General features: G+C 33.6%; 1 protein-coding gene across 20 annotated transcripts in view; it reads right to left on the bottom strand.

Annotated features, from left to right (window-relative positions):
* LOC129952848 (sorbin and SH3 domain-containing protein 1) overlaps positions 1–14,043 on the bottom strand; it is a 360,372-nt gene that overhangs the window by 15,926 nt on the left and 330,403 nt on the right. For 19 of the 20 annotated variants that reach the window (XM_056065716.1, XM_056065715.1, XM_056065719.1 and 16 more), the window contains one exon: positions 261–606. In XM_056065716.1, the coding sequence (XP_055921691.1) occupies positions 261–606 (346 nt within the window). Of the gene's footprint in view, positions 1–260; positions 607–6,618; positions 6,742–14,043 lie in introns of those variants that run through there. The other variant, XM_056065724.1, reaches the window with a different exon arrangement.

Raw genomic sequence — 14,043 nt, 5'->3', positions numbered from 1 at the left:
TATGTATTTAGGGGAGTGTTGTTTTTGTATACATGAATTTAATCGACTTAAGCTTTAAGAACCTCGATAACTGTGTCAAACCAAAACGTTCATAACCTTTCATATAACTTGTAATTAAGCTATAAACATCATAGTATAAAGAAACCTAACAACAAAAATAGTTCAAACCTCCTTGAATAAAGTGTAACGTAAGCTTAAAACATATTATAGCAAAGAAAAACATTGAGTACTTGAGGTCTTTTCGATGTACTCGTACTTACCTTGCTGTTTGTCCTTGGAAATTATATAATGCCCTGGCAACGGTTCTTGGATAGTTAACAGTATTATTTGGTGATTTTGGCGCCAAATCTGAATTAAAGTCATCATAACGATTCAATGGTATTGGTGATTTTTGTGATGGTGTAAAATTATCAGTATGACGTCTAGAATTCATGTCTTGTAATTCTTGTAGATATTTTCGTCGTCGTTCTTCTTGATATAATTTTTGCATTGTTTCAGCTTGACGTATGGCTAACTCTTCTTCGGGTATTGGATCTTTGTATTCATAGCGTATTGGTGTTTTATAGTGAATATTGACGTCACTCTCGAAATAACGATTCGGAGATTCTATTTTAAGAAAGAAAAATAAAGAAAATATTAAAAATATGTAAATTTCTATTGTGGATTAAGAAAATGAGTTAAACAATCAGAATAAGAGAAATATCGATAAATCAGCTAACTCCATAGAATCTATTCATAGCAGAAGACACTTAAAGTAGTCGAAATTATTTCTATTAGTTATTCCTTATTTCTTGAAGCACATTATTTCTTTAATCTTGAAATTTTATCTTTTTTAAATGAGCAGAAGAGTCTAGATATGAGCTCATGCGGTGGAGAAAAAGTGGAGTTAGCTGATTTGGTAATTAAGGTGCAATATTGCTAACTCTGTTTCGATTTTTTTATGTTGGCACAGCATAAGTGCCAATCTTCTATTTTGAAGAGTTTATTGAAAAACCATCAATTTAGATATAAAAGCTTGAAGTGGTGGTCATTTCTTTAATAACTAAGTCTTATCTTTACGAACAAAATGGTATAGTTTGCCTCCCAAAATTATAGGTAAACACTTTAATTAGGTTATCTATCTGTTTCATGGTTTCATGACATTAAAAGATAAAATTCTGTTTTCATTCTTTAAACAATATACAAAAATGATAACGATATTCTTACTAGAATCTTGATATACAAATAAATTGGAAGAAATTATAGCAACTTTTTTCTCAATAAGATATTTCATTTTTGATAACTTGCTATTCGAACAGCTGTTACTTTTGAAGCTATCATGTTTTTTTTTTTAATAATTCACAAGAACTCAAGAGGTTATTAGTACCCTTTATATGTTTATATTTAAACACAGTGCGAGCGTTAGGAAAATAGGGAAAAATTTAAAAGGAGATACCGGTACACATCAAAATGGGAGGGAAAAACAGAGTTGGCTTAAGCATTCCACATTCTCGATCTGCGATTTAAGAAAGAATTTCTATACTTGACAGTACGCCCGAAATTGAGCTCAAGGGTATACTGATGAGCATTCCTGGAAGTGCGAGTATTACGGCTGAATCGTTTAAGGGGTGGAATACAACTGGCTAATTCGACAGAACATTGTTTGTAAAAATATCGATAAACAACGAAACATTGCGGCGATGTCTAGCACCATCGGAGAAATAATAAGCACCTGGCACCATTTTATGTAATATCAAATATATGATCATTCCATAAAAGGTGATCTGTGATAAACATACCGAGTACTGATAGTTGATTAGTTTCCTGGATGCAAGTGCCGCTCATGGATAGCGGCATCGGGGTGGGTTACGCTTTAACGACAGGAGACAGCATTGAGTTTTCGAAGTATTAAATTCTACACGGTTTTTGATTCCCCATTGGACAATGCTGTCAAGATCAGAATTTAATGAGCTTGTCATACGCTGCCGTTGAAATTCCACATCCGAAGAACAAGGATGTGAATCGAGAAGCGAATATGAAAAGCTGAGGGTACTGTCGTCGCGTGAAACAGTTTAATGAATTAGAAGTGACAGACAAAAGATATTTTATGAATATAAGGAAGAGAGTTGGAGACAAAACGGAGCCCTGGGGGACACCAGCATTTATTTTATGAATTTCAGACTTGAAACCATTCAATACAACTTGTATTGAACGGTTAGAAAGGTAATTTCTAATCCAACGGAGAAGAGATTCATCAATACCAAAGGCACTCATTTTCGATAAGAGAGCTTGGTGCCAAACTCTATCAAATGCTTTTGAAATATCATGTGCAATAATCTTACTTTCTCCAAAACGATGTAAAGATTTGTTCCACTGTTCGGTGAGATGAACCATGAGATCACCAGTGGACCTATTGCTACGAAAGCCATACTGCCGGTCATTAAGCAGCTTCCGTTCTTCGAGATATTTCTTGAGCTGATAATTAACCAGCGTTTCCATGACCTTGGACAGAAGGGACGTGAGTGCTATTGGACGATAGTTTAAGGGTTCCATCCACTCGGGAAGAGACCTGTAGAGCAAGAAAGATGGAACATCTCTTCAGAACAAATCGGGCCAGCGGATTTGTGTATGTCAAGATCTTTCAGTACTCTTGCAACTGTACGAGTGCGAAAAAAGATTCGTCAAATAGAATCATTTACGTTATCAAGAACAGGAGGACTCATGATACTTTCCGGTAGCGTCGAATTAACAGCAAACTGTGCTGTAAGCAAATTGGCTTTATCAATTGAGCTTACATAGGAAGTGCCATTGTGGACGATCGTTGGAACCGAGGATGACGTGGTGTTTCGTACGTGTTTTACAAATGACCTGAAATTTTTTCTACCTTTGGGACTTTGTAGTATTTTTTGACTTAATTTCTCATCATGCAAAAATTTGGTTCGTCGAGGATGACCATTACATGTCTTTCTAGCTTGTTGAACTTATTCCGGTTTTCCTCAGTCGGGTTGGCTTTGTAACAACGGAAACAACTTAATTTACTTTTAAAATCATCGCTTACGGAATATACCAAAAAGGAATACTTGTTGTAAACTGAAAACAATTGGTTGAGGGGACTGTTTTTACCATAGTTCGATTTGTTTGATATAGGACGTAAAGGAACTTGTCTTTTAATACTTCAACGGCTACAAATAAAGTTTAATTGTTTCAAAATTGATGGTGATATGACTAACCCATTGATTAATTTTATAATAAAACACAGCTGAATGTACTTTCTGTGTTTGGAAAGCGATGGAAAATGTATGAGTGTGAGCCTATGATTGAACGGTGGAAGTTCGAGCCTATTGGACCATGGGAAGAAACGAAGACAGAAGCGCATGAATCTTCTTTGTACTAATTCTATTCTGTTTATATGGACTGAATAAAAGGGAGCCCATATTATGCAGCCATATTCCAATATTGGTCTTACAAATGATATTTAAAGAAGTTTAAGAATAAGGGTCGCGAAAATCATGTGAAAACCGTTTTATAAATCCGAGTGTCTTATTTGCTTTTTTAATAATATAGTCATAATGATTTGTAAAAGTTAATTTTGAGTCAAGAATAATACCTAGGTCAGAGATAGTACAGAGTTTAGTCAAATAAGAAGAGTCTAATTGATAATTATTGAAAGTTTAAACATTTTGTTTGCGTGTAAACACATTGCTTTACATTTGTCTATGTTTAGTTAAAGCTTATGTATAAAACTCTATTCACGAAAAGTATTTAGATCATCTTGTAGGAGTAAAAAGTCGTCAAGTAAGTCAATACGTTTGAAAATTTTAATGTCATCAGCGCAAATTAAAACAGATGAGTGTTTAAGAATAGAAGGTAGGTTCTTACCGTACAAAATAAACAGTAAAGGTCCCAAGTGGCTACCTTGTGGTATGCCAGAGTTGATACAAAAATATGATGACCACTCATTCCTAAAAACTACGCTGTATGATCTATTATATAAGTACAACGAAACCTAACTAACAAATTTATCTTTAAAGTCTTGGGATTTAAGTTTGGAAGTTAATGTTTTATGGCACAATTTATTAAAGTCCTTACTGAAGTCTGTGAAGACACAGTCAACTTGTTTCTGTTTTTTAAACGAATCTAAAGAAAAGGAACTGAAATAGAAGACGTTGGTAACTGCTGACTTATTTTGAACAAAACCATTTTGACTGTCACAAATTATAGATTTACAATTCTGTTCTTCTGTTCTTGTTGCCATTTCTGTAGATACAAAAAACGTTACGCTTTTCGTAGGAAAATAAAACAGAATTTGATATAAAGAAGTTTTTGTCTAAACGTATTTTTTTCGGACTCAATTTTCGGGAGTCTAATTACACAAATTCTAGTAGTACCCGTGGCATGATGGTTTGTGCGTTGGTCTGTCATGCAAGGGGTCTTGGGTTCAATCCCTGCCTGTGCCACCTTAATTTAAAAAAAATTAATTTTCGCGGGTACTGCCTCTTGCGAGGAATTGACAAATCCTTCAAGAGTAATTCTTGTCATGAAAAAGTGCTTTCTCAAACTAGCCGTTCGGATTCGGCCTAAAATTGTAGGTCCCCTCCATTCCTGACAACATTACTCGCACACAGGAATGGTTGAGAGTTGTAAGTCACTAGGCCCTGGTTCACAACGGACTGTTGCGCCACCCCATTTTTTTTTTAATTACACAAATTCTAAAAAATTACTGTCTTGAGCGAAGCTTTTGAACCTATTTTGATCTTAATGGAGTCGAAAAAACTTCAAAATTGTAGAGACAAAAATGTTTGTTTCTTGAATTTAAGGAAAATATAAGTACATAATTTTTGCAAAATTAAATTTAAAAATATTGAGGTACATTAATAAGTTGGGAAGATACTTTAGAGCAGATCAGTTCTTGAGAATTTTTGAGCTTTTATATTAAAGTAATAATAATTTGAAACGTTCATTATGTTTTTTCAATAGCCAGTAGTTTAACGTTAGTTTTACATTTGCCATTTTTGGGACTTTTCGATTCTTGAAATTAGACAAGTGAAGACAAGTTTCAAGTTTTAAAAACAACTTAATGTAAAATTGAAGAACTCTAATTCAAGGTTACTTCTTAAAAACCTGAATATTTGCTATTTCTCTGAGCAAAAACCTTATGAAAATAATTTAAATCATTACTAAAGTTTTTAAAAATTCTAAATTGTGTCAAAACAAAGACTTTAGTTGTTTTTGACAGTAAACCAATTGTTGGTGAATATCATTAAACTAACTTACAAATTTTTGGATGAAATCTTTGCTTATACATTTTAATTGTCAGTGTGTCTTCAGGACTGAAAAATATCTCACTGACCATATTTTCACTCTAGATCCTGGAGAAGACCTACGAATATAACATCGATAAACATCATCTTTTCATCGCTTTCAAAGCAGCGACAATAGGATCGAACTATATCGAGTTTTGGTATCCCTGCCAAAATGATAGGACTTATCAGGTTGACGTTGGAAAAGTGTCGTTGGTGCGTCAAAATTGATAGAGACTCAACTGGTACCTTCGAAACCACCAGAGGACATCCATAAGGTGATGAGCTGTCACACTGTCATCAAATAGAGTCAATTCACATCGTAGACTTGGTCAGAACTTGACCATTGATAGGTACAACTTCGAGATGTTAAATTAATTTATCTATCTGGTACTGCTATTGAAAAAGGCCCTAACGCGAAATACCAAGGAGACACTGTACAAAACCTTAATCATCCTGGACTAAATGTATGATGCAGTAGCATCCTAGATAGATGAAAGAGTCGAAAAAAGATAACTTGATATCTTCGAGAGGAAGGTTTTACGTACGATATATGGACCGGTTTGTGGTGACAGGCAACATAATATCTGATGGAGAAGATTCAATCACGAATTAAACAGGGACTTGCCATTGGCAAAAAAAAGATGGCTAGGGCTTGTAAAGCGAATGAATATCGAAGCTCCAGCTTGTAGGGTAATAAGCGCTAAGCCTGAGGGAACCAAAAGCAGAGGCAGACCTTATCTCCGGTGGAGTGATCAAGTTGAGGCCGACGCACGCTGGCTTGGTATTCAAAACTGGGGACAGGAGTCTATTAAAGATCAGGTAAGCTGTCGGGATCTATTACTTGAGGCCCAGGTGCACGATGGGCTGTAGCGCCAACTAAAGTAAAGTAAAAATGGAGTTTTTGAAGTTATCATGGACAAAATATGCACGTTCTACATGTAAAGGATATTCTACTCCGAAAATTGTTTCTATTTTTCAATAACGTAACAACTTTTTTTTCTCTTAAATATGCTCTTTTTTAAATTACAAAATGAAACCTCTTTTGGAAAACACATTTTTTGAGAATCTTATTGGAATAATAGTTTAACTTTGAATGATCCTTTAACTTTTTAAGGAATAGGTAAACAAAAAGTAACCCTCTCGTATTTCAATTATTTGATTTAAATTTGTTTGGAACACTTGATTTTGATATTGAGGGTTAAATTATGTACAAAGTTACCATAATTGAATGCAAACTATTTTAAATATAGCTTCTTTTATTTTATTAATATAAAACGTATCAAATTTAATTGTTCAATATTTACGAGTAAAACAATAAAACATCAACTCAGCATACATAAAATGTCACAATTTGTCATAAGTCAGACAATAACAATTATTATCATTATTATTACAAAAACACTCAACTTCAAGATTTCTTTGATTGAACACAATAAATTTGTAATTTAAAACAAAAAATGTTGATCTTAACCGATTGCTTTGAATTTTCTTACTGAAATTTATTAATTCATATAAAATGCGTGCGAGCAATTTGATCAAAATAAAAAAAGATAAATACAGAATCAAAAGTATAGCTGTTAAAGTATGATAATAAAAATGACCTTGGTAGGCAATTATATACAACAGGCCTATACAGACAATAAATTAACAACAAAAATATTTACACCCAGAACTATATAATAACAATATACCTACAATACGACGAAATTTAGGCTTCTTTTTTTGAAGTCAGATTCATCGCCATAAAACGAGTTAATTTAATCTACATACCTATTAATAATTTTAAAATCCAACAAAACAAAAAAGATATCACACAGTTGGACAAAATAGATTCCAATATGGAAAAATATCGATTTAGATAGAAAAATATGAAATTTGTCATCAACTTGATGTAACAAATCAATGTCCTTATTATGTTAAAAAGGACGATGTTAAGAGTGGAAAAATTAATTAATATGTCTTAAAGAAATGTGATGTAAAAAATCTTGATCAAATATCAAAATGTCATATTTTGACAAATACTTCTAGGTAAAAATATATATTCGACTGATCATGCAATATTTTATCTGTAACTTTTTCATTGGCTGCGTTCAATCTCAGACAGATAGGGTATCCGGATACCTCTTTGTTAGTGTTTTACGTGTAAAAAACAGCTGAGATGTCAAAAAAGGAATCCAAAGGTATCCAAGAATTTCTAGGGTATGTAGGTATCTGACAGAACAGCTGATTTAACACTTGTTTGATTTTCAAGAAACTTAAAAATTGATTTCAGCCTTTTGTATTTGTTAGTAAACAAAAAGATACAAAATGTTAGTTGAAGTTATATTGGTACAGAACATAATAGACGATGAAAAAGCTATTTGCCTCCAAATTTTAGAAGGTAATTATGATTTAATTGTTTAAACTTCAAAATTGACTTATTTTGTTCTCCATATCCATTAAATATCCATTAAATGTTTTATCTTACAACAATTTTGACTTCGAAGCTTAAATGTTTCTCTAGTTTTGTTGACAGCTATCCAACTCGTTTAACAAGGTATCTAAAAATCCACCTACCAAAGATACCCTATCCAACACGAGATTGAACGCAGCCGTTTACTTGTGAAGCTATTCATTATCGATAATAACAAGTCTTCTTTTAATAATATGGCGCTTCAAATGACAGTTAAGTTTGACAGGTGTCAAATGCCAGGTCTATCAACTTAAAACCTTGAGTTATGAAATAATTGAATATATCAAACTGAGCAATTTAGTATATTTTTATTGAAATTCCAAACACATTTTCGAATATTTGTATGCCTCTGTTTTTTTAAAGTCAATTTTAAGTAAAATGTGTCCCACTGTGTGAATCGGTCGTTGACGCTATACGATACGTTATCGTATAAATTTTCTTGTAAATTTGATGAGTCAAATTTTACGGTGATGATTATAACACAAGAATGTGAAATATTTCCATTTGTAGCCTTAGGTAGTTCTAGTTTTTGTTGTTGTTATTGTTTCCATGAAAACAAACGCACGAGTAAGCTTCTGTCATACATGGAACAACCTTTAAATATAAAGATTTTTACGTAGGCGATTTTATATAAAGTTCGATATTATTTGTTGATTTCCAACTTTGTTTGTTTTTTCTTACTTCTTTAAATAAAAATGTATTCGTTTTGATGTAATTTTCAATTCAATCAATGCAATGGATGCGGACTGATTGATATTTGATAGGTCGTTACAATTATTTTTTAACGACGACGACGACGACATGACGACAATGACAGCATGACGGCTGATAGCATATCATAGTGATTGAAATACAATTAATTACTTAACGCATAAGGTTGCCAGAGATTTGTTATAGTTTTAATATTTTTTATTATTTTTTTATTCAAAAAGCTTAACAGATTGACATTTTGTTAATAAAATGTGCATAAACTAATTTATGCAGAAATGTGAAGAACAAAAATGTACTCTGTTAAAATTGAAGTAAGTATTTACTGATGTTGCATATAAATTTAATTTTAAACGTGTGGCACATAATTCAGTTTGTAATGTTTTAAAATTTTTAATGGAATAAAATCTTGCAAACAAAAAATCAGTATAAAGAAATAATTTTCGAAAATCGCTAAAAACTAGTGAAAGAATGCTAACAAAATATTTGAAATCAGAAACTGAATTAATTGACTGTCAATTTAGATGTAGCGGTAATGAGTTTAAATAAACTCTCTTAAGTAACTTTTAAACTTTGAAAAAATAGAATTTCAGATTTGCCAATTAGAGGTTTTATTTTGGTAAGGCCAATATGTGGATAGCCGCACTTTTGAAACTGTCATCTTTTGACATTTGGCAAAAAAAATCTATTGTTAAAAATGCAACGATGAAAGCTTCAACAACGCAAAAGAAATTGTTAAATTTACTACAAAAATGGTGAAAATTTGATGGAAGCGGTTCGTAAAATTGGTAGACAAATATGAGCTTTTGGGATAAGTTAGTGATATGAAAATCAAAAAAGTGTGTTTTTCAAAAACAACTACGAACATTTTTGGTGTATCTAGTAGTTTTGAAAAGCGAAGATTTGTTAATTTCTCGTTGATATTTGGAATTAGGCATTTCATAAATAATGACATTTCCCTATACTTGGCAAGAAGACTTAGGTTTTAAGGCTTTAAACACGATTTTAAGGATTAATTATTAACATTAGAGTTCAAGAATCTTTGCTGATTTGTTCCTCGAAATGCATCAAAATGGTCTGGATATTTTAAAGGTGATGCAACAGCTCATAGAGAACCAGGGCCTATTAACTTACAACCCTGAACCATTTCAATGTGCGAGTTATGTCAGGGATGGTGGGGACCTACAGTTTATATGCTGAATCCGAACGGCTAGTTTGAAAAACCACTTTTTATGACAAGAATTGTTCTGAAATGATTTTTCAATTTCTCGCAAGGGGCAGTTAACGTGAAAAAAAACTTAAGGTGGCACATTTAGGAAATGAACCTACGAGCTCTGGTGTGACAGTCCGACGTACATAACCATCACGCCACAAAAAGTACAGATCCGGATTGACATTGAAATATTTAGTTCTAAAAGATTAGGTCCATTTTTGCTTTAGAAGGCTACGTTACTGAATAGTCGTGGCATAAATTCTGTTAGAAAACTTCAAGGAGTTCAATGAGTTTCAGGAGTAAGAAGCAACATACAAATTGAATACTACAGTTTTTTGTGGACGATCACAGACACGAAAAACAACATTTTTTGATACGATAAATAGTTTTAGAGATGAACGTGAAAAACTGAAACAATCTCCATGTTTCTCTTAACTACCGCTAGAGCTCACGTGCGTCGGATTCTTGGGGACTTTTTTTGGGTCATCACCAGACATCCCTTAGTAAGTGTGCCAAGTTTCAAAACTGTTGAATTTTTTGAGGTGAAAACCTTTAAGTGGACTATTATCAAAAATAGGTACCTAAGGTATGAGTTCTGGCTAAATTTGTTTCTTTTAATAACCATTGAGAACCGCAATAATATTGAGGAATTTAGCTCTTCATAAGTTTGCCATGTCTTTAAGAAGAAATGACGGTACAAAAAGTAGTTGTCTGTGCAAAGACCTTCGGAAGAGAAAAATAATGTGTAGAGTGTCCAGAGAATTGGAAATATTCACCAGATCCATTTCAATGATAGGTTAGGGAGGATTTACACATGAATGAATATCGAACGTCCTACAGATCATTTGTTTACAGCTTGACTCTAAAAAGCGATTGAAGAAAAAGTCATTGTGCTTTTTTTTTTATTGTGGAACGCGAAAAATAAAAATGAAATAACTCTTTTTTTCCAATGAAAAGATTTTCATCGCTGAAAGAATTTATAACAAGGAAGAATCAAATGTAACCATAACTAAGTATCTGTAATGGTTTAATTGAAAGTCGCACTCTAATCCCGCCATTTTCGGGAAAAACTGTGAACACGGTTGTTAAGTTATATCACGCAGAAAAAAACTTGTCATATTAAAAATCGTCGCTAGTCAACTTGAAGTTTGTCCAAATTGTTGCATTGACTGCCAAAATAGTCAATATGACATCTTTATTAAGAAAAATTGACGAATAAATAGTCCATAGAATAATTTTCGATTGTCCATTTCGGGAAGTTGAAATGACAACAAAAGTACTTCAGTAGTCAATACGGCAATTTGGTTGACATGTTTTCTCGTTGGTTTTACGTAGTTATCGTATTGATCACCGCAGTTGCCAAATTGACTACCGCAGTTTTCTTGTTGACTACCGCAGTTGTCGTATTGACTACTGCAGTTTTAATTACCACAGATGTCGCCTTGACTACCACAGTTGTCGTATTGACTAGGAAGTTGTAAACATTTTTTATCCCACAATTGACAACCGAAAAAGGCCTATTAACTATCGGTCATCGGCTAAAAATTGACTATTCAATAGTCAAAAAGATGACATTTTTCGTTCTGTACATAGAGATGTGTTTAAGGATTTAGTAAAGGATTTTTTTTGAAATTTTCTTTACAATCGATATGGATAGAATTTTTTACATTCTTCTGGTAAGACTAACAAAGTCAAAACAATACAAAAGTGTTTTATTGTCAATATCGTTGTCTCTCAGGAAGTCCATATTTGATTCCTGAAGGAATTTTTAAATTATTAAGTTAGAGTTCTAAGAAAACAAATGATTATAGCCAAAGTGTACCCAACATAGGTCAATGGCCAGAGCGTTTAATGGCTGGCTTTATAGCTCGGAGGTCGGTAATTTTCAGTGTAGCTTTTTTTTAATTAAGCCAGTATTAGGGAGAAATATATGAAACAACACTGAATACAAAATATTATATACTACTTGCCTCATGGTGTTTTTTGCCTTTAAAGAAAATTATGTCAAGACTAGGTAAGTGAAATCGTCGAATTTGGAGCTCGGAAAAATCCGCTGCAAGGCCTCTCCATCATCAACGTATCATTTTTTGTTTAAACAAGAAGGGCACTAAGTATCGAGTAGAAAAGCTGACCATGTTATTTCTATGTGGTCGTAATTGAGATATTTTGATTTGAAACCTTGAAATTTTGTTATTAGGAAAATTACGTTAAAAGGATATGGTGCTACTGTAACCGTATCTGTGAAGGTCACTTTGCTAATATTGTTTTCCAATTGCTAATGGTATGCCTACTTATTTATAATGAAGTAAACGCGTTTTCTTCTTCATAATATCAAACTTTATAAAACCCTCTATTCACACCCCTTAAGACCACGTTTTTCAGTGTCGGAGCAAAAATAAAATTGAGATTAAAAATAAACTAAATTTTGTGGATTTGGTGTTTTAACATAAGAGTTTTTATGATCCGTGTTCAACACGAGTTATGTAAAATTGCCATTTTGATCTGCATAAGCTGCACAATGCTTAATTTTAAAAAAATAAAAAAAAATAATCGTCACCTCGAATATTTTACTAAAAAAAAGTGATTTTATATCCAAAAAAAGAGGCAGGGATGCGACCCACACTGATAACTTCCCATCCTGCCTGTCAATTTGTCTTGCTTAAAAGTTTGTAGGGTTGGATTAAAAAAGTAGTTGAATTATTATTAAATTATTATTAAATATATTTTTTTTTTTTTTTTTTTTTTTTTTTTTTTTATAATTAGCAAACACTAAAAGGGTTTTTTATACCTTTAATATGCCAAAGACACAGTGTGAGCATTAGGAAAAGAGGGAAGGGTTGGATAGGAGGTGTCGGTGTACATTGGTTTTAAATTTCTGAACATTGCAATGACAGGGAAAGATAGAGCGTGGCAAGGCGTTCCACATTCGCGTACTACGGCTAAAAAAAGAATCTCTGTACTTCATAGTACGTCCGAAGTTGGGCTCAAGGGTAAACTGATGGGCATTCCTAGAAGCGCGGGTATTAAGGTTAAATTGTTTAAGGGGAGGAATGCAACTGGCTATTTCACTAGAGCATAGTCCGTTAAAATAACGGTAAAAAAGGGTGAGGCAAGAAACCTTGCGTCGATGTTCGAGTGATGTAAACGAGTTGATGATGTTAATGTCACCAATCATTTTAAAAGCTCTTTTTTGAATACTGTCCAAGAGGCTTAAATAAGTTACTGGAGCACCAGCCCAGAGATGAGAGTTATATTCAAGCTTCGGACGTATATAGGTTTTGTAGATTGTAGCCAGATCAGACGGAGAAAAAAATTTCTTGCAACATCTCAAAAAACCTAGACATCTTGCGGCATTTTTGGCAACATCGCGTATGTGATCGCTCCACAATAGGTGGTTGCTGATGCACATTCCGAGGATGTCAAGATTTTCTGTTTCGTTGATGCAAGTGCCACTCATAGATAGTGGCAAAGACGGTTTATCTCGCTTTAACGATGCAAGACAGCATTGCGTTTTCGAAGCATTAAATTCCACACGATTTTTTATTCCCCATTGTACAATGCTGTGTAAGTCGGAATTTAATGAGCTAATCATATTTTGCCGTTGCAGTTCCACATCCGAAGAGGAGGGTTGTGAGTCTGGAAACGAATATGAAAAGCTAAGAGTGCTATCGTCAGCGAAACAATGTATTGGATTAGAAGAAGCAGACAGGAGATCATTTATAAAAATGAGGAAGAGGGTCGGAGACAAAACGGAGCCCTGGGGCACACCAGCGTTTATTTTATGAGTTTCAGACTTGAATCCGTCCAAAACAACTTGTATTGAACGGTTCGAAAGAAAATTTCTAATCCAACGAAGAAGAGATTCGTCGATACCGAAAGCACGCATTTTCGATAAGAGAGCAAGATGCCAAACTTTATCAAATGCTTTTGAAATATCAAGTGCAATAATCTTACTTTCTCCAAAACGATGTAAAGATCTGTTCCACTGTTCGGTGAGATGAACCATGAGATCACCAGTGGACCTATTGCTACGAAAGCCGTATTGCCGGTCATTGAGAAGCTTCCGTTCCTCAAGATATTTCTTAAGCTGATAATTAATCAGCGTTTCTATGACCTTAGAAAGAAGGGACGTTAGTGCTATCGGTCGGTAATTTGTGGGAGAAGAAGATTCGCCTTTTTTTGGAATTGGCTGAACAAATGCAGTTTTCCAACTACTCGGAACGAGCCCAGAAGAATAGGATAGATGGAAAAGCTTACGCAGTGGTTTTGCTAGCGTGGAAGAACACCTCTTCAGAATAATAGCGGGGATACCATCTGGGCCAGCGGATTTATGAATGTTGAGATCTTTAAGAACTCTCGCCACAGTTCGAGTACGAAAAAAGATTGGT

The sequence above is a fragment of the Eupeodes corollae genome, chromosome 3, assembly GCF_945859685.1.
Source record: "Eupeodes corollae chromosome 3, idEupCoro1.1, whole genome shotgun sequence".
Classification (NCBI taxonomy): Eukaryota; Metazoa; Arthropoda; class Insecta; order Diptera; family Syrphidae; genus Eupeodes; species Eupeodes corollae.
This window is presented reverse-complemented; position numbering and strand designations above follow the sequence as displayed.